This window comes from Pristis pectinata, chromosome 12 (assembly GCF_009764475.1).
Source record: "Pristis pectinata isolate sPriPec2 chromosome 12, sPriPec2.1.pri, whole genome shotgun sequence".
Taxonomy (NCBI): domain Eukaryota; kingdom Metazoa; phylum Chordata; class Chondrichthyes; order Rhinopristiformes; family Pristidae; genus Pristis; species Pristis pectinata.
The window spans coordinates 1360808-1382252 of NC_067416.1; the positions used below are offsets into that span (position 1 = coordinate 1360808).

Here is a 21445-nt window from a genome sequence, read left to right on the forward strand (position 1 = left end):
GATCTGACAAGGTAATATATATATTGCCCAAATCCCTGCGCATTGAGCAAAGACCAAGAGGAGTGAGCCTCGCAGACCCACAGAACTGCTTCGCGTTTAAAAAGATCCTGGCTGATCAACAAGGACAATCCCCACTTGCTCACTGATCCCCATAAGCTTGATGATGTCACTCCTGCAGCAAGACAGACTCCCTGTACCAGTGACCCCACTGCACACTCTCATCCTCCCCCCCGCCCGTACCAGACAGCGAGTGCTCTGCACACTGGCCCAGTCTCCCCCACACTGTACCAGACATTGAACACCCTGCACACTACCCCAGTGTACCATTGAAAGCACTTACCCTGCACTTAATTTTGTCTCCCACGCTGTACATCTTTTCTGGATGCTTCAGTGGGACATCTGCCAGATGTGTTCGAGGCACCAGTCCCCGGATGTGGTCTGTCACCTTCACGAGGACCCCAAATTTCTCCAGGGAGGCGACCTTACCCTAAACAGCAGCAAAGCATGATGGCAGAGCATTAGAAAACCTGCTGGAAGTGGGCTACAGTCTGGCCATTGTACACAAGCCATGGCAGCTTGCCACTGATGGCAGAGGCATTTCACAGAGGCCACTGAACACTCAGTTAGCAGGCAGAGCAGTCTCAGAATACTCAGCCGTGGCCACTGTCACTGTGGGTGATGTCAGTGGGTGGCAACTGTGGGGTTAGTAGAATATTAGTCACTGGGTGTAATGCAGGGGTCACTGAGAACATGAGGAAGAGGAAGACTGTAGATTTTATTTCTCATGGGAACTAACCCCCATCACTAGGATGAGAGAGACAAGACTCAGCAGAGTCTGGGAACCAACCAGGGAAACTACCCATTCAATGGAGGTAGGCAGAGTTTGGGAAGAAATTGCATCAAGCACATTTCAGAGTTTCTGGCTAGGGTTGGGGGGTTGTGGGGGGAAGTTTTTAACAGGGGCCTGGTATGAGTTGGCAACAGGCTGGTTGGAAAGAATGCTAGACAAGAGCTTTAGACCAGACTAGTCCACTGGGCTGGCTGTGAAAGCACCAGGAAAGCCAGCTAGGAGGAGCCTGGCACCACGCACCAGCTAGTTTACCTGGTTCTCAACACCACAGGAAGGCACAAAGTGGCATGAGACCCAGTCTGTGTAACCAGCAGGATGTAGATGGGAAGAGTGGCTAGCTAATCAGGAGCTCGGGATGAAACTAAAGGTAAACTAAAAGGGAACTAAAGATAAAGGAACCATTAGGAACCAGCGATCACAATATGGTTGAATTTTGTTTCAAATTTGAAAAGGAGAAGCTGATATCAGATGTGTCGATATTTCAGTGGAACAAAGGAAATTACAGTGGCGTGAGAGAGGAACTGGCCCGAGAGAGGAACTGGCCCAAATTGATTGGAAAAGTAAGCTAGTTGGAGGGACGGCAGAGCAGAAATGGATGGAATTTCTACAAGAAATAAGGAAAATGCAGGATAGATATATTCCAAGGAAAAAAGATTACGAATGGAAAAAAAGGCACAATTGTGGATAACGAGAGAGGTGAAGGCTAAAATAAAAGCAAAAGGGAGGGCATACAAGGAAGCAAGAATTAGTTGGAAAACAGAAGACTGGGAAACTTTTAAAAACTTACAGAAAGAAACTAAGAAGGTCATTAGGAAAGAAAAGATGAATTATGAAAGGAAGTTGGCAGATAACATTCAAAGCTATACTAAGTTTTTTTTAAATACATGAAGAGTAAGAGAGACACCGGTTGATATAGGACCAATTGAAAGTGCGGGAGAGATTATAATGGACAACAGAGAGATGGCAGAGGAACTAAATGAGTATTTTGCATCGGTCTTCACTGTGGAGGACATCAGCAATATACCCGATAGTCAGGGGTCTCAGGGGATAGAACTGAGTTCAGTCAAGATCACTAGAGAGAAGGTGCTAGGGGAGCTAAATGGACTAAAAACAGATAAGTCTCCCAGACCGGATGAGGTGCACCCTTGGGTTCTGAAGGAGGTGGCTTTAAAGATTGCAGAGGCATTGGTGATAATTTTCCAGGAATCAATAGACTCCGGCATGGCTCCGGAGGACTGGAGGGTCGCAAATGTAGTTCCGCTGTATAAGAAAGGTGGGAGGCAGCATAAAGGAAATTACAGACCTATGGTGGGAAAGATATTGGAATCGATCCTCAAGGATGAGGTTATGGAATACCTAGAGGTGCAAAGCAAGATAGGTCCAAGCCAACATGGTTTCTTGAAGGGAAGATCCTGCCTGACCAACCTATTGGAGTTTTTTTGAGGAAATCTCAGGTAGGGTGGATAAGGGAGAGGCTCTAGATGTTGTGTATTTAGACTTTCAAAAGGCCTTTGACAAGGTGCCACACAAGAGACTGATTAATAAGATGAGAGCTCATGGAATTACAGGTAGGATATTAGAATGGGTGCAGCATTGGCTGGTTGGCAGAAAGCAAAAGGGTGGGAATAAAGGGATCCTGTTCTGGTTGGCTACCGGTTACTAGTGGTGTTCCGCAGGGGTCGGTGTTGGGGCCGCTTCTTTTTACTTTGTACATTAATGATTTGGATGATGGACTAAATGGTTTTGTGGCTAAGTTTGCGGATGACACCAAGATAGGTGGAGGAGTAGGGAGTATTGAAGAAACAGGTAGGTTGCAGAGAGACATATAGTTTAGGAGAATGGGCAAAGAAATGGCAGATAAGATTCAATGTTGAGAAATGTGCCGTTGTACACTTTGGAAAAAGAAATAAATAGGCAGACTATTATCTAGAAGGGGAGAAAATTCGAAGTACAGAAGTACAAAGGGACTTGGGGGTACTTGTGCAGGATACCCTAAAGGTTAACCACCAGGTCGGATTGGAGGTAAAGAAAGCGAATGCTATGGTGGCATTCATTTCGAGAGGTATAGTGTATAAAAGTAAGGAAGTGTTGATGAGGCTCTTTGGGGCACTGGTGAGGCTCATTTGGAATACTGTGTGCAGTTTTGGGACCCTTATCTCAGGAAGGATGTACTGATGTTGGAGAGGGTTCAGAGGAGATTTATGAGGATGATTCCTAGAATGAAAGGGCTTACATATGATGATCGTTTGTCGGCTCTTGGACTGTACTCACTGGAGTACAGAAGAATGAAAGGGGACCTCAAAGAAACATATAGAATGTTGAAAGGACTGGACAGAGTAGGTGGTTAAGCCGTTTCATTTTGTGGGTGAGTCCAGGACTAGAGGGCACAATCTTAGAATTAGAGGGTACCGGTTTAAAACAGAAATGAGGAGAAATTTCTTTAGCCAGAGGGTAGTGAAATTAAGGAATTCTTTGCCACATACAGCTGTGGAGGCCCAATCATTGGGGGCGTTTAAGGAAGAGATTGATAGGTATCTAATTAGTCACGGTATCAAGCGATATGGGGATAAGGCCAGAATTTGGGGCTAGATAGCAATAGTTTTAGTTTAGCTCAAGAAGCAGACTCGATGGGCCAAATGGCCTACTTCTGCTCCTTTGTCTTGTGACCTTGTGAAAGGAGAACCACGTGGAACACCTTATTCATGGTCCTGGGCTGGCTGATGGGGGCTTCTCATGGCAGGCACCTACCTCAATCATCTGTCCCGGGAGGATATCGTGGTACCTCAAAAATGGGGCTTCAATAATGGTCCTGAAAATCAAAAACAGAATAAATAAGCTTTGTGTACCCAATGTCTCGGGCACAGTCCTCCTGCCTCTGCCCACTGCAAGAGCTTTGAAATAAGTCTCTATTCAAAGATTTTTGAGCATCACTCCAAAACACAAAAGCACCCCCCACCCAATTCAGAACAGCACATCACTGCGAAGACTAGAGGATCAGTGGACATATCTGTCTAACGTGTGCTGACCCTGCCCTGGGAGAGTGTGATGGGACAGAGCAGAGGGAGTTTTATTCAGTGTCCAACCTGTTAATTTTGTGGAAGAACCATTACTCATTATCTAACCCATGCTGTTGCTGCCATGGGAGTGCGAGGGAAATTCACTCTGTGTTGAGCCCTGTGCCCTGACAATATGTGACAGGACAGTATTTATTCTGTGTCTAACCCATGCTGTCCATTCCTTGGGAATGTGTGACTACTGTGTAGAGGGAGCTTTACTCTGTCCAACCCATGCTGTCCCTTCCCTGGGGTATTTGGTGGGGCTGTGCTGAAGGAGCTTTACTCTGTACGTAACCCCATGCTGTTCACAGTGCCATGTCTCAGCAGCTCTCATCCTTACGCTGACACATTATACCCCATCACTTAGTTACCCAGAACATGTTACTGCACATTAACAGGATACAGTCACTCACTTTTTCAGTGACACCAGGGCCATCTGCTCCATGGGGGCATAGTCAATGACCCGGCACCGGTGCTTGGTGCCCTTCCTGAAAACGTTGGCAGCTGAGGTCATCTTTGTGTCCGATAGGTGAAACACCTGGAACGGCAAGGAGCAGATGTTAGGCATCAATCGTCAAAAAGCTGCCTGTGAGCAAATTCAGCTCCCCCAACAAACAGCAGCACCTCACTGCAACACCTCTGATGGAAAAAAACTCCCTGACTGGAGGGGTAGAGAGCCCAGTGGTTAGTCAGGTAGAGCTGTCAACACTCGCAACCAATGGGAGCTTGGGAGTGAGAGCAGGAAGGAAATGGGTGGCAAATGTTGCTCAGTGTCCTCTCTGTTGCCTCCAAGCCAGAGTTCACCTTCAATGCCACTCCAGCACACAAGTTGTGCCGGTGGGGGGGGGGGGGGGGGGGGGTTGCCGTGCTGCTGTGAGAGCCGGGGTGGAGGGGTCTGGAGTGAAGTTAGGGGGAAGCACTGAGCTGGGAGGTGCAGGGGGCCGGGCATCGTTTAGAATGAAATGTTAAACTGAGGGGCACTGCAGGACATCTCCAGCGATTGCTGTGCCAGTTCTCACTGATGCTCCACATTTATCCCTCAACCAGCACCGTTTAAAAGACCCATTGCAGTTTGCAGGAACAGCTGTGCACACGTTGGCTGCTACATTTCTTGCACTATAACGGAGAGTCAACATCCAAAGTGCAGCTGAAGATTCCTTTGAGATGCTGAGGATAAGCAAAATCCAAGTCCTTCCTAACTCTAGGCTCAAAAGATATCCGGCTCTATGCAGCACCATCAGCTGTAGAAAGTCCCCCATGCGTGGAGAGCAGAGAGTTACTCACACGAGAGTAGGCAAATGACCCATCTTCCAGTCGAAAGGTGACACCAGCACCCTTGTGGTAGCACAGCACCGTGCACTGCTCCAGGACTTCACCAATGCTTTGCCTGCCTGGCTGCCGCACCAGTGCCCCTGGCTGCAGGAAGATGGGCCGCAGCGTCAGGTGCACAGACTTGGAATCAGGCTGCACGTACAGCACACAGGCCTTCACCTGGAAGAGAAACACAGTCTGTGTGGCTCATGCCGAGAGAACAGCCAGCAACGATAAAATGCAGGGACACACAAAACAAAGATCAAATGCACAAAAGCACCTCTGATTCACAAGTTGCAGGTTGTCCCCATGAAATACCACTGCGTTGGTGTGAGACATCCACCTTACTTTCTCCTCCATTCCCCTCAACCAACCCACACTGGGCACACACAGCAACTCCAGCCTCTGCCGTGGCTCACTGAAATAGTTCAGATTAGCAGTGAATGTCACAGAGCATAATTATGACATTCAGCCCATCGAGTCAGTACCAGCACACAGGGCAATCCCACTGCCCCACTAGTTTTCCCAGTAGCCTATTCTTCCCATAGGTTGTTTTAATCCTAAAATAAACGGGTGTTTGGTGTGACCAGGAGATAGTCACCCTGCACCTGAAGTGTGAGTGATATCTCCTGCTGCCCTGCTATCGACAGCTACATCATTCCCTTCAGTGTAATCAGCACCTCCCTACACAGAGCAAACAGCTTCACTGGGTTCCTTCGCGGCAAGAAAATATCGACTTCACCATTACCTCCTTAAATTAGTTTTCGTCAGCCCTGGGGTGTCAGGGAGGAAATTCCCAGATTTCCCTGCTGAAATTATCCCGTGTGTTTGCTGGACTGCCAGTGGGTGGGGGGGGGGGGGGGGGGGGGGGGGTAAAATGTTGAGGGCAGGGGCTTCCAGTGGAGTGGATTAGATCTATCTTCCAAATATGTTCATGTATTGAACACCAAGTTTGTCAGGACTTGCCACTAGCTCCTTTTGCCCATCTGTGTTGTGTCTTGTTACGTTGAAGACACTTCACAAACTCACCTTTTGACCCGTGTGGTAGGTCCCAATTTTCTGTGGATCCAGGTGCCTGAAATCAACGGTGCCCAACACGCCAGAGAGGAACTGCAGAACCAGACTGTGGGGATTCACCTGGAATGAAATCAGCGCGTTTCTAGTCACGGAGAAACCATCCACAGAAATCCATAACCAGTAATTGCAGGCATGGGGCAGATACCACGCATTCACACCCAAAGTCATGGCCACAGCCCCAGGACAGACAGAGGGAGAGGGGAGGATGTCAGGTGAGATGGACGGTCACACCCAGAGTTCAAATGAAGAACACGGCAGGGCAGCTCAACATCGGCCCAATGGTGGGCCACAGGGCCTGTTCCTGTGCCGTACTGCTCAATGTTCAACCATTCAAAACCAAGCCCAACGCAGTCCGAGAAGCCATTTGACCCACCGTACTTTGGCAAACTTTCTCACACCTGAACTAACCCATTTCTCAATAACTTCACGTTACACTATCAGGATCAATCCCGCGAATACTCCCACTGTGTTCCAAATAGATGTAATAACTGCATCTCCCACATTATCTTCATTGCCTCCTCAGTCCTCTGGAACCCAAAACTCAAAGGAAAACCACACTGCTCAAAGGGATATTTCAAATGATTCTCATACAACCGAGGGAGAAATGCAAGAGGTCTGACACTCAGCACAGACTGTCACTCCAAGAGCAGAGCAGAGCTTAAAACTGCAGCTGTGGCTCATCACACAGCTGCTCCCCCTGAATATGTATAACACACAAGTCACTCACTGGCTTCAAGCCAGGGCTGCCCTGCCGCTCGATGACTGAACGCAGACTTTCTGTACCCTTCCTGCATCCTTCAGTTCTTTCGTCTCTGCAACTCTATCCGCCCATTAAACAAGTACAGTGGCTGAACATTGGGGGCATTTGGCCCACTGGGTCAGTGCCGACCATGAAATACCCATTTAGAAGAGAAACAAAGGACTGCAGATGCTGGAATACCTAGATGAAAAACACTATGATGCTGGAGGAACTCAGCAGGCCAGGCAGCACCATACCCATTCACACTAGTCCCACATTAATCCTACTTTATTCTCCTCATATTCTCATTAACTGCCCAGATTCTTCACCCATCTACACACCAGGGATAATTTAGAGTGGCCAATTAATCTCCCAACCTGCACATCCTTTGGGATGCGGGAGGAAACCGGAGCACCCAGAGGAAACCCACACGGTCACACAGAACACCAGAGGTCAGGACTGAACCCGGGTCACTGGAGCTGTGAGACAGCAGCTCTACCCAGCTGCACCACTGTGCTAACCCTCCGAAGATCAACAACCCTTTGGTTGGTGACGTCATGGATCAGTCACAATCTCAGTTACTGACACAACGGGTTGAGGAGCTATTCAAAGAGTCTGGATTATTAGTGACTCCCTCTGCAGCACCTCAGTGTCTACCCAGTAACCTGAGGACCTCATTCAGGCCACCTCTTCTCCAGAAGAGCTTCAACCTGTTCAGTTTTTGGGGAATGGAAGACAATACAAGATTCCAAAAGCTGTACCTTCTGAACCTCAGCATTCACCACCAGCCCAGGGAGCAAGTTGCAAAGGCCCCAATTCTGATCATCAGTGGCCATTGCCGTAGCAACATCAGTTGATCGGACTGAAAGCTGGACGAACCGGCCATTGTCCTTTACCGACTCCAAAAGGAAATTCAGGTACTGACCAACACGGAGAGGGAGTCCTGGTGTGAAGAAAATACACAAGACGATAAAGAAAATACCAAATATTTCATGCAAGATTTATTGGCACTGTCGCACATCATTCAATTACAAACTAACCCTCAGCATTCTTTAGCAGTTAAGGTATTCCCAAGAGTTAGAAAGTTTCTGGGCAGCAATAGGGTTACAGAAATAAGCTTCGTGCAGAGAGACCGACAACAACTGATAACTCAAGAGGACACAATCAGCACAACAGTGACCTGGTGCCATGGTTCAAAAATACAGGAATAGTTTATTACCTCCTTTTGGTGTATTGTACCTCTGAGTGTCTGCAGAATGTGAAGAGCTGGTGCAAGAGCAGAGACCATCCTTGAGGAAGACCTACCTTGGTTCCTGTTCTTAATGTACTCCTGGGCTTTCTGTTGCGAAAGGAAGGCCTTGGTGATCTTGACCCCAATGTCAACCAGATATCCGTGGTCCTCCACACTGGACACACAGCCAGAGAGCAGCTGAAGTTAGAGAGAGGGTAGCAAACTGTAAACAACAGCAGTAACCCTGCCAATGGGAGCAGAAAACTATGCATAATTACAACAAGACAAGGGTGATGCTTATTGGGGATCCCCTCAATCTCTGCTCCTGTACATGGGCAATACAGGTTACAGGAAACAGGTTCACTAAGCCTACAGAGGGTCAAAAAAATACACAAAGGATTATTACAAGGCATTGTGCATCAATATTCACTGTTTAGCACAAAGTACAGAGTTAAAAGCCCAGTATTAAATAATTTACATTTAACACTCAGCACATTAGATGTAAGTCAGGCTGGAACTTTTCTCCCGAGGCATATAAAATCATGAGGGGCATAGATCAGATGGCAGGTCAGAGTTTTTACCCAGGGTAGGAGAGTCTAAAACTAGAAGACACAAATTTAAGGTTAGGCAGGTACATGGTTTAGAGGGATTTGGGCCAAATGCAGGCAAATGGGACTAGCTTGGATAGACATCTTAGCTTGGATACTCTGTTGACTCTGTTGAGTAGGGGGAATCACCAGGTGAGGGAAGGGTAGCCAGTGTTGTTGACTGGTGTACCTGCCAATGATTGGACGGGCAGAAGTCGAGGGGCAGCCTGCTGACTTTGTGATAAGAAACAAGAGTGAACTCACTGAGTAACATCCCTGATGGCATTGTACATTTATACACTGCCTGTAAAAGCAAAGCCGCTTAATCATGAGCATCTGGGCTCACACTACCAAAGTGACACCAGTACATGACTTGTGAAGGATATGATATCAAGCTTAGTTCAAATGGGTCACAAGGAAGATCTGAAGTAGAAGCAGGAGGTCACTCAGCCCTTCATGCATACCCTACCATTCAATAAGATTGTGGTTGATCAGATTATAACCTTTATACTTACTTAAACAGCCTGGCTGATCTCCTTAATTACATGTCAGAGAACCCAAAGCCACTCCCTGAAGTTTAGAAGCAATGTGCTACTAGTCCTGGAAATGCTGGACGGTAGGATACAATGGGATCAGGAGTGCTGGACCGTGGAATTCCAGATCTCAGTCACTAACTGGTCGCCCCATTACAGGAAGGACGTGGAGCCTTTGGATACGGTACAGAAGAGTTTCACCAGGATCCCGCCTGGATTTAGAGGGAATAATCTGTAAGAGGTTCGACAAACTTGGATTGTTTTCTCTGGAGCATCAGAGGCTGAGGGGAGACCTCATGGAAGTTTATGAAGATACGAGAGGCGTAGATAGGGTAGACGATCAGAATCTTTTTCCCAGGGTGGAAATGTCAAATACTAGACCACATATATTTAAAGGTGAGGGGGAACGTTTAAAGGAGATGTGTGGGGTAAGTTTTTTTTAAATTATATACAGAGTGGTGGGTCCCTGGAACGTGCTGCTGGGGGTGGTGGTGGAAGCAAATACGATAGTGGTGTTTAAGAGGCTGTTAAATAGACACATGAACATGGAGGGAATGGAGGGATATGCATCATGTGCAGGCAGACAGGATGTAGTTTAATTAAGCATCATGGTCGGTGCAGACGTCATGGGCTGAAGGGCCCGCTTCCGTGTTCGAACTCACCATTCCTGCTCGTAATGTCCCTGCCGACAGCGCTGCGTTCACCTCCTTGGGGTTAATGGAGAGCTTCAAGCTGTGGCGGTTTGTCTTTGTTGCCCCGAGCTGAGAAATGACACACCGTACGACCATACCGGGGCTGTACAGGTCTGGGAGAGCAGTCAGATCCTGGGGAAAGTCAGAGAAAGCAAAGCACTCAGAAACACGACAGCAGAATGCACCATAGACAAACTAAAACCTCAGAGGACTGACTAACAAACTCAGCTCGAGACTCCCTCATCCCAAAAACAACTCAAGGCCACTTCACTGACCTGCCTGAAAAACTTTATTTCAACATTTTGCAACTTTTGTGAAAAAAGTAGCAAATCAATCACACAGAACATTCTACCACCCGGTGGCTCTGACATCCACTATCACGATCAAGGGAGGGAGAGAGTTATGTAGACGGTGCATCAGGTGACAGTCACCCCCCTTAGGGTAGGTACATCTGAGGTTCGGGAGGCAGATAGAATGGTGACTGTCAGGGGAGGGAAGAGGAAGAAGAAGTCAGGCAGGCAGACACAGCAGGGAACCCCGGAGGCTGTTCCCCTCAGTAATAAGTTTTCTGCCTTGGAAGCTGTTGAGGGGGATGACCAGCAGGGGCCTAGCTGCAGTTACCAGGTCTCTGGCACTGGGACTGGTACTGCTGCTCAGAAGGGAAGGGTGGGAAAGAGACACGCGGTAGTGATAGGGGACTCGATAGTCAGGGAAACAGACAGGAGGTTCTGTGGCAGTGAGCATGAATCCCGGATGGTATGTTGCCTCCCAGGTGCCAGGGTCCGGGATGTCACTGATCGGGTCCACAGGATTCTTGAGCGGGAGGAAGAGCAGCCAGAAGTTGCGGTCCACATTGGCACCAACGACATAGGTAGGAAGGGGGATGAGGTCCTGAAGAGTGAGTTCAGGGAGCTAGGCAGAAAATTGAGGAACAGGACCTCAAGGGTAGCAATCTCGGGATTGCTGCTAGTGCCACATAATAGTGAAGGCAGGAATAGGAGGAGGTGGCAGATAAATACGTGGCTGAGAAGCTGGTGCAGGAGGGAGGGTTTTAGATTTCTGGATCATTGGGATCTCTTCTCGAGAAGGTGGGACCTGTACAGAGAGGACGGGTTACACCCGAACCAGAAGGGGGCCAATATCCTTGCGGCGAGATTTGCTAGGGTGGTTCGGGAGGGTTTAAACTAGTTTGTGAGGGGGAAGGGAACCGGAGGAGTAGGTCAGAGGAAGAAGGGGATGGGGAAAAGTTAGATCAAATAGGTGGAGAGGCTTTGGGGAAGGAGAAGCAGAATACAGGCTATAAAAGTAGTAAGGTAGATGGACTGAAGTGTGTTTACTTAAATGCAAGAAGTGTCAGGAATAAGGGGGATGAACTGAGGGCTTGGATAAGTATGGGGGACTATGATATCGTGGCTGTTACTGAGACGTGGCTGACGTCAGGAGAGGAGTGGATATTGAATATTCCTGGTTTTCGGTGTTTTAAGAGGGATAGGGAAGGGGGGAGAAGAGGAGGAGGGGCGGCAATACTGGTCAGGGACACTGTTACGGCTGTGGAAAAGATGGATATTGTAGAAGGATCATCTCTAGAGTCCGTATGGGTGGAATTAAGGAACAAGAAAGGAGCAGTTACTCTACTAGGAGTATTCTATAGGCCCCCCGGTAGCAGTAGAGATATAGAGGAGCCGATTGGCGGGCAGTGTTTGGAGAGAAGCAAAAATAACAGGGTTGTTATAATGGGAGACTTCAACTTCCCAAATATAGACTGGAACCTGCTTAGTGCCAAAGGTTTAGATGGGACGGAATTTATTAAATGTGTCCAGGACGGATTCCTGACGCAGTATGTTGACAGGCCGACTAGAGGGAATGCCATGTTAGATCTAGTTTTAGGAAATGAACCGGGACAGGTGAAGGATCTATTGGTGGGTGAGCATTTGGGGGACAGTGACCATTGCTCCATAACCTTTAAAATTGTCATGGACAGGGACAGGTGCAGAGAGGACAAGAGGTTTTTCAATTGGGGAAGGGCTAACTACGAGGCTATAAGGAGAGAACTTGGGAGTGTAAATTGGGATGTCCTTTTTGAAGGAAAATGTACCATGGGGATGTGGTCGATGTTCAGGGATCTTATGCAGGATGTTAGGGATAAATATGTCCCGGTGAGGCAGAGAAGGAATAGCAGGGTGAAGGAACCATGGGTGACGAGAGAGGTGGAACGACTTGTTAGGGAGAAGAAGGTAGCGTACGTGAGGTATAAGCAGCAAGGTTCAGACAGGGCCCGTGAGGAATATAGGGTAGTGAGGAAGGAACTTAAGAAAGGGCTGAGGAGAGCTAGAAGGGGACATGAAAAGGCTTTGGCTGGTAGGGTTAAGGAAAATCCCAAGGCCTTTTTCAAGTACATGAAGGGTAGGAGGATGGCTAGGGTAAAGGTAGGTCCGATTAAGGACAAAGGTGGGAGAATTTGCCTGGAGGCGGCGGAAATGGGAGAAGTTCTCAATGAGTACTTCTCTTTGGTATTCACCAGGGAGAGGGGTCTTGATGATGCGGAAGGGAGTGCTGGTAGGGGTAATGTTCTCGAGGTTGTAGATATCAAGAGAGAGGATGTGTTGAAGTTGTTAAATAATATTAAGACAGATAAATCTCCGGGGCCTGATGGGATTTTCCCCAGGCTGCTTCGAGATGCTAGGGAGGAGATTGTTGAACTGCTGGTAAGGATCTTTGAATCCTCGTTGTCCACGGCGATGGTGCCAGAGGATTGGAGGGTTGCAAATGTGGTCCCCTTGTTCAAAAAAGGTAATAGGGATAGGCCAGGGAATTATAGACCGGTGAGTCTCACTTCTGTGGTGGGTAAGCTGTTAGAAAGGATTCTAAGGGATAGGATTTATGAACACCTAGAGAATCATGGACTGATTAGGGACAGCCAGCATGGCTTTGTGAAGGGAAGATCTTGCCTCACAAGCCTGATAAGAGTTCTTTGAGGAGGTGACCAGGAAGATTGATGAGGGCAGTGCGGTGGATGTGGTTTACATGGATTTTCGTAAGGCGTTTGATAAGGTTCCTCATGGTAGGCTTCTTCAGAAGGTCAGAGGCCAAGGGATCCAAGGAAGCTTGGCTGTGTGGATTAGGAATTGGCTTGCATGTAGAAAGCAGAGGGTTGTGGTGGAAGGAGTGCCCTCGGATTGGAAGGCAGTGACTAGTGGTGTCCTGCAGGGATCGGTTCTGGGACCTCTACTTTTTGTGACGTTTACAGATGGTTTAGATGAGGGGGTGGAGGGCTGGGTTAGTAAGTTTGCGGACGACACTAAGATAGGCGGTGTTGTGGATAGTGTGGAGGGCTGGCGGAGCTTACAGAGGGATATTGATAGGATGCAGAGCTGGGCTGACAAGTGGCAGATGGAGTTCAATCCGGAGAAGTGTGAGGTGGTACACTTTGGAAGGACAAACTCCAGGGCAGAGTACTGGGTGAATGGCAAGGTACTTGGCAGTGTGGAGGAGCAGAGGGGTCTGGGGGTTCACATTCACAGTTCATTGAAAGTTGCCTCACAGGTGGAAAGAGCAGTTAAGAAGGCCAATGGGATGTTGGCTTTCATAAATCGCGGGATTGAGTTTAAGAGCCGCGAGGTGATGATGCAGCTTTACAAAACCCTAGTTAGGCCACACTTAGAATACTGTGTTCAGTTCTGGTCGCCTCATTTTAGGAAGGATGTGGAGGCGTTGGAGAGGGTGCAGAGGAGATTTACCAGGATGCTGCCTGGATTAGAAAGTATTGAATATGAGGAGAGGCTTAAGGTGCTAGGGCTTTATTCACTGGAAAGGAGGAGGATGAGAGGAGACATGATAGAGGTATATAAAATATTGAGAGGAATAGATAGACAGTCACCGCCTCCTTCCCAGGGCACCAATGCTCAAGACGAGAGGGCATGGCTTTAAGGTTATGGGTGGGAGGTTCAGGGGAGATGTCAGGGGGAGCTTTTTCACCCAGAGAGTGGTTGGTGCATGGAATGCACTGCCTGGGGTGGTGGTGGAGGCAGATACATTGAACAGGTTCAAGAGCTTGTTGGATAGGCATATGGAGGAGTGTGGGATGGGGGGATATGCGGGAGGAAGGGGTTAGGTAGTGTGAGGGTGGTTTGATGGACGGCACAACATGGTGGGCCGAAAGGCCTGTTTTGTGCTGTATGGTTCTATGGTTCTATGAAGTGCTTCGAGAGGCTGGTCACGGCACGCATCGACTCCAGCCTCCCAGACAACCTTAAACCTCAATCCACTGCAAGTCACCTACCGCTGAAACATGGCAGATGCCACCTCCCTGGCCCTACACTTATCTCTGGAGCATCTGGACAGTAAAGACACCTACGTTAGCCTATTGCTTATTGACTACAGGTCCGCCTTCAATATTATAATTCCAAGCAACCTCATCTCCAAACTCCGACCTGGGCCTCAACATCTCCCTTTGCAACTGGATCATTGACTTCCTGACCAACAGACTGCAATCAGTGAGGATAGGCAGCAACACCTCCAGCATGATTATTTTCAACACTGGTGCCCCACAAGGCTGCATCCTCAGCCCCCTACTCTACTCCCTATACACTCATGACTGTGGGGCCAGATTCTGCTCTAACTCCATCTACAAGTTTGCAGATACCACCATAGTGGGCTGCATCTCAAATAACGATGAGTCAGGGTACAGGAAGGAGATAGAGAGCTTAGTGACATGGTGTCATGACAACAACCTTTCCCTCAATGTCAGCAAAACAAAAGAGCTGGTCATTGACTTCAGGAAAGGGGGCGGTGTACATGCACCTGTCTACATCAATGGTGCTGAGGTCAAGAGGGTTGAGATCTTCAAGTTCCTAGCAGTGAACATCACCAATAGCCTGCTCTGGTCCACAACAGCAAAGAAAGCTCACCAACATCTCTACTTTCTAAGGAGGCCAAAGAAATTTGGCACGTCCCCTTTGACCCTCACCAATTTTTAGTCGATGCACCATATAAAGCATCCTATCCGGATGCATCACGGCTTGGTACAGCAACTATTCTGCCTGTGACTGCAAGAAACTGCAGAGTCATGGTCACAGCTAAGCACATCATGGAAACCAGCCTCCCCTCCACAGACTCTGTCTATACTTGTTGTTGCCTCGGTAAAGCAGCCAACATAATCAAAGACCACACCCACCCCGGACATTCTCTCTTCTCCCCCCTCCTGTCAGACAGGAGATACAAAAGCCTGAAAGCATGTACCACTAGGCTCAAGGACAGCTTCTATCCCGCTGTTATAAGACGAGTGAACAGTTTCCTAGTACGATAAGATGGACTCCTGACCTCACAATCTACCTTGTTATGACCTTGCACCTTATTGTCTACCTGCACTGCACTCTCTCTGTAACTGTAACACTTTATCCTACACTGTTGTTTTCCCTTGTCCTTTGTGATGAATTAACCTGTATGAAATGTACGCAATACAAGCTTTTCACTGTACTTCAGGCACGGTAGTGTAGCAGTTAGTGTAACGCTACTACAGTGCCAGCGACCCGGGTTCAATTCCGGCCACTGTCTGTAAGGAGTTTGTACATTCTCGCCACGTCTGCGTGGGTTTCCTCCCACATTCCAAAGATGCACGGGTTAGGAAGTTGCGGGCATGCTATGTTGGCGCCAGAAGCGTGGCGACACTTGCGGGCTGCCCCCAGAACATTCTATGCAAAAGATGCATTTCACTGTGTGTTTTGATGTACACGTGACTAATAAAGAAATCTTATCTTACATGTGTCAATAATAAACCAATTTATGTGTCACCATTCGCAGAGCAAGCCATATGGTTCCAGTTACAACACATCAGGAAAGCAGTAACGTTCTGTTATGGACACTGGAGCAAGCAGTCTGAAGGTTTCTCAGGTAGCTCAGTCCTTCACTGTGCAACGGCAGTAGGGCCTCACAGCATGGCCTCTCCCCACAGAGCCTGCCTGGTGGCTGTACCTATCTTGGAGCCGGAGAATTGCACCCGCATGTTACTCTTGGCAGGAATGCAGTGACAGAGCGGGACATTGATTAACAAACACCCTTGACCACTGCAGACAAGCTCCAGAAAATTTTAGAAACGGGAAGAGTGGGCTTGGCTCAGCACACATTTCCAGGCCTCTGCACCATGGTTAGTTCTAGAACTAACACACAGTGCTGCTTGCTTAAAGTAGCGTGTCCTGATGTACTGGATCCCGTTCCTGGCACAGAGGTAACATAGAGCCACAAAGCAAGAAAGGGTAACGGTGATCAGACTCACCTCGGACAGGTCCTCATTGACCTGCTCGCTCAGGGACTGCGTAAGCGCATCACAGATGCCGGTGAGGCTCACGTAGCCGGTGAGTCCATGGGGTAATCCGATGGCAAGTTCAAAATCAGTCACTTCCTTCACACATCCAAGCAGCAGGGTTCCGACGTTCAGCTTCTGCAGAGGGAAAAGAGCGGAAGAGTGAACTAAATCCAGAGCAGGTATGTGATCCTAAGAGTGACACACAAATCAATTCAATTTATATCGGCAAGAATGGTTCTGGTGCAGAGTGGGAGTAATGAGACTGGGGTGCCACAGCACTAACGTGCATGGAGAGGAACTAGAGTCATAGGTGCAGACAAGATACAGCATGGAAGAAACCGTTAACCTCAACCCACAGGGAGGCTGCCAACAAGTACACTGGAGCTCATCACCACATCAGGAGCTCCCATTGAAATCCATTTGACCACACTGTAGAGATGAAACAGCTAGCCATGGTGATGACATGGATACCTCATGTGAAGCTCATTTCGAGATCAAATACAATACCCAGGCTGATCCAGTTTCAGAGTGAGTGGGAGAGAGACGGAGTTCACGGCTGGTGACGGAGACTAGAATGGCAACTGAAAATGATGGCTTCGGTTCCCATCACAACTCCTTTCCCGGGCTGGGTGTCCGATAAGCAGTCTGATGGAGGAAGCAGCAAGGGAGACGTTGCAGAGTTGTTGCCATCAGCACACAGAAGAACAGTGACTCCCTTTTCTCATCATGCTGTCGTAGGAGCAGGATGAGGGCGATCAGGGAAACACCAGAGGGAACAGAGTGCAGAAACGGAGGCCCATTCTCTGCCTCAACTGGACAGGAAGAATCAGAACCAGCAGGGTGCAGGTCCCCCAGCTGGAACAGGTGGAGAGGATGGGGTGTGGTCACCCTGGCAAAGGCTGCAAGTGGAGTGGATGGACGATGACAGACGAGAATAGATGAATTATCTTTGCCTCAATCACACAGAATGTCATTCGTGCCCCTGTGATGCTGTGCCAGAAGCAGAAACCTGACTGAAGGAATTGAAACAAGATCACCTTGAAGCTCCAGATAGGATTTGGGAAGTTACCAGGGATTGGAGAGGAAAGGGAGGTTGTAAATGGAGCTGCAGCTTGCAGTGATAAAGAGATCAAGTAACTGGGCAGAGTGAAGGGTCAGCAAATGTGGGGAACAGGAAGGGAAGCTTGGTGAGATTTGGGTCAAGGGAAAGATCTCATGGACAAACAAGCTTTTAGAGCAGAAGGAGATGAGAAAAAATGCGTAGTTTGGAGGGGCAGTTAGGAGAAGTGTAGAAATTTGACTGACAGCTCGAGGAAAGTAAGACGAGACAGACTGGATTATCTCAAATTTTGAGCCAAAAATGCCCACAAACTCCTTTCATTTGTTTCCAGAGCCAAGGACTGAGGAGTCAAGGACAGGGATCCAGTTTCTTCACAAGGAAGCTAGGAGCAGGGAGCATTCTGGGGTCACACTGCACCCAGATTTGATGGTGACAGGACACACACTGACGATAAGGACAGGGAGGGATGAAGGCTGTACTGGGAGAGCTGCTCTGATGCAATTATGGTTCTTTTGGTGGGAGCCAGGGTGCCAGAGGCACAGCCACAGCTCTGAGTGAATAGACTGTGCTGCAGAAATGTAGTGAATGACAGGTGAGAGGCTGACTGTTGAGTCCGCTTCCATCACATACCTTGAACGTGAGGATGCCTTCCTCCTTTGGCTGCTTCTCCCGCGATGCCCGGCCCTGCAATTCCCTTGGCTTTTTTGTTTTCTCATTGTTTATTTCTTTCTTCCGTTGTTCTACCTTCGGGTTCTTTGTACGATGTTCAGACCCCGAGAGCTGGGGGTGGGAAGCAGCATATTTATAAAGAGATCGCAAAAATCACTGCATAACTTAAAATGGGTCACCAATGGCATCCATTAGACAGCGTGAAGCTCCCTCCACACCGTCCCGTCACACACTCCCAGGGTCAGACACGGGGTGAAGCTCCCGCTACACCATCCCATCACACACCCCTGGGGTTAGACCTAGAAGCTCCCTTTACAATGTTCATTCCTTCACCACTGGATATCATGCTGGTAATTTGAGCAGTACATTTGCAAAGAGATCTTAAAAATCATTTGTTGATTAGTTCAGTGGGGTGGATTGGAATTGTCCAATATTAGGAAATATCGGACCATAGATCCAAAGTGACAGAGATCAAAAATGAACAACCAAATATCCCGACAACCTCTCGGGATAGCAGATAGTCAACCTCCATTTCCAATCCCTCCACAACGTTGGAACACATCTTTCCATCTTTACAGTTTTCTGCTGATTTCCATCTGCATCATCTCCAGAATTCACCTGAAACAAGTTGTCCTGTTCCTCATTCTTGTTCTTCCCTGCAGTGGGCTTTCGCTGTATCCCCCCGCGGGGGAAGTCCTCATCCATTGCAGCCACCGTCAGAGCCTGGAGACAGAAAACGCACTGAGAGACTTCCTCTGCACGAGGAACAGCCACTTGGGTCCAATCGCAACCTCGGGTGCTGTCTGTGTGTGGTTTCCTCACTCTCCTTGTGACCACATGGGTATCCTTCCCTGTCACATCTCACTGCACCTCCACCCCAACCCCCAACAACTCCCCTGGCCACCCCACCCCCCCAACACCCCCACTCCCCACCCCCCCAACACCCCCGCTCCCCACCCCCCCAACACCCCCGCTCCCCACCCCCCCAACAACTCCCCTGCCCACCCCACCTCCCCAACACCCCCACTCCCCACCCCACCAACACCCCCCCATCCACCCCGACACCTCCCCACTCCCCAACCCCCCTACACCCCTACCCTCCCCCCCTCCACCCCCCTCCCCAATCCCCCTACACCCCCCACCCCCCTCCCCAATCCCCCTACACCCCCCACCCCCATCCCCAATCCCCAACCCCCCACCCCCCTCCCCAATCCCCCTACACCCCCCACCCCCATCCCCAATCCCCAACCTCCCTACACCCCCCACCCCCATCCCAATCCCCAACCCCCCTACACCCCCCACCCCCCTCCACCCTCCACTCCCCTCCCCTACACCCCCCACCCCCCTCCACCCCCCTCCCCAACCCCCCTACACCCCCCACCCCCATCCCCAACCCCCTACCCACCCCCGAACACCCCCGCTCTCCACCCCAACAACTCCCCCCTACCCACCCCCAACACCTCCCCACTCCCCAACCCCCTCCCCACTCCCCAACCCCCCTACCCTCCCCCTCCACCCCCCACCCCCCTACAACCCTCCCCCCACCCCCCAAACCCCCTACACCCCTCCCCCCCACCCCCCTCCCCAACCCCCTACACCCCTCCGCCCCCCACCCCCCCCCCCCCCCCCCCCCCCCCCACCCCCCCCCCCCCCCCCCCCCCCCCCCCCCCCCCCCCCCCCCCCCCCCCCCCCCCCCCCCCCCCCCCCCCCCCCCCCCCCCCCCCCCCCCCCCCCCCCCCCCCCCCCCCCCCCCCCCCCCCCCCCCCCCCCCCCCCCCCCCCCCCCCCCACCCCCCCCCCCCCCCCCCCCCCCCCCCCCCCCCCCCCCCCCCCCCCCCCCCCCCCCCCCCCCCCCCCCCCCCCCCCCCCCCCCCCCCCCCCCCCCCCCCCCCCCCCCCCCCCCCCCCCCCCCCCCCCCCCCCCCCCCCCCCCCCCCCCCCCCCCCCCCCCCCCCCCACCCCCCCCCCCCCCCCCCCCCCCCCCCCCCCCCCCCCCCCCCCCCCCCCCCCCCCCCCCCCCCCCCCCCCCCCCCCCCCCCCCCCCCCCCCCCCCCCCCCCCCCCCCCCCCCCCCCCCCCCCCCCCCCCCCCCCCCCCCCCCCCCCCCCCCCCCCCCCCCCCCCCCCCCCCCCCCCCCCCCCCCCCCCCCCCCCCCCCCCCCCCCCCCCCCCCCCCCCCCCCCCCCCCCCCCCCCCCCCCCCCCCCCCACCCCCCCCCCCCCCCCCCCCCCCCCCCCCCCCCCCCACCCCCCCCCCCCCCCCCCCCCCCCCCCCCCCCCCCCCCCCCCCCCCCCCCCCCCACCCCCCCCCCCCCCCCCCCCCCCCCCCCCCCCCCCCCCCCCCCCCCCCCCCCACCCCCCCCCCCCCCCCCCCCCCCCCCCACCCCCCCCCCCCCCCCCCCCCCCCCCCCCCCCCCCCCCCCCCCCCCCCCCCCCCCCCCCCCCCCACCCCCCCCCCCCCCCCCCCCCCCCCCCCCCCCCCCCCCCCCCCCCCCCCCCCCCCCCCCCCCCCCCCCCCCCCCCCCCCCCCCCCCCCCCCCCCCCCCCCCCCCCCCCCCCCCCCCCCCCTCCCCCCCCACCCCCCTCCCCAACCCCCTACACCCCTCCCCCCTCCCAACCCCCTACACCCCTCCCCCCCACCCCCCTCCCCAACCCCCTACAACCCCTCCCCCCCACCCCCCTCCCCAACCCCCTACACCCCTCCCCCCCCACCCCCCTCCCCAACCCCCTACAAACCCCTCCCCCCCCACCCCCTACAACCCCCCCACCCCCCCTCCCAACCCCCTACAACCCCTCCCCCCCCACCCCCCTCCCCAACCCCCTACACCCCTCCCCCCCACCCCAACCCCTACACCCCCTCCCCCCCCACCCCCCTCCCCAACCCCCTACACCCCTCCCCCCCACCCCCTCCCCAACCCCCTACACCCCTCCCCCCACCCCCCTCCCCACCCACCCCCTACACCCCTCCCCCCCACCCCCCTCCCCAACCCCCTACAACCCTCCCGACACCCCCTCCCACCCCCACTCCCCAACCCCCCAACAACTCCCCTGCCCACCCCACCCCTGACACCCCCCCCCTACCCCTCCCCTCCCTCCCCCCGGACCCCTCTTCCCTCCTCACCGCTCACATGGACATCACCATGACTCCGACCTCCGGAAATACTCCGCGCCGCCCAGCCAATGCTTCCGGAGACTCGCACACGCATTCGCTGAAACGTTACCGCGACCTCACCCAATCAGCGGGCCGCTCTCGGTGAGTGATGCCGCTCTCATCCAATGGACGCAGCGTCCAATCATTGTTAAGGAGGCTCGGTCCCGTCCCGTGGTGGGAGGGTCATACGTTT

General features: G+C 52.3%; 1 protein-coding gene across 3 annotated transcripts in view; it reads right to left on the minus strand.

Annotated features, from left to right (window-relative positions):
* The window catches only part of pdcd11 (programmed cell death 11), a 57030-nt gene extending 35693 nt beyond the window's left edge, over positions 1-21337 (minus strand). The window contains exons 1-12 of one of the 3 annotated variants that reach the window (XM_052026925.1): positions 21230-21337; positions 18725-18829; positions 18068-18217; positions 16348-16512; positions 10047-10208; positions 8339-8462; positions 7795-7976; positions 6247-6354; positions 5191-5397; positions 4320-4444; positions 3599-3659; positions 341-487 (exon numbers count right to left, since the gene is read on the minus strand). In XM_052026925.1, the coding sequence (XP_051882885.1) occupies positions 341-487; positions 3599-3659; positions 4320-4444; positions 5191-5397; positions 6247-6354; positions 7795-7976; positions 8339-8462; positions 10047-10208; positions 16348-16512; positions 18068-18217; positions 18725-18829; positions 21230-21307 (1614 nt within the window). In that variant the 5' untranslated portion in view covers positions 21308-21337. Of the gene's footprint in view, positions 1-340; positions 488-3598; positions 3660-4319; positions 4445-5190; positions 5398-6246; positions 6355-7794; positions 7977-8338; positions 8463-10046; positions 10209-16347; positions 16513-18067; positions 18218-18724; positions 18830-21222 lie in introns of all 3 variants that reach the window. The other 2 variants (XM_052026924.1, XM_052026926.1) reach the window with 2 other exon arrangements.
* Between the last annotated feature and the right edge of the window lie 108 nt (positions 21338-21445).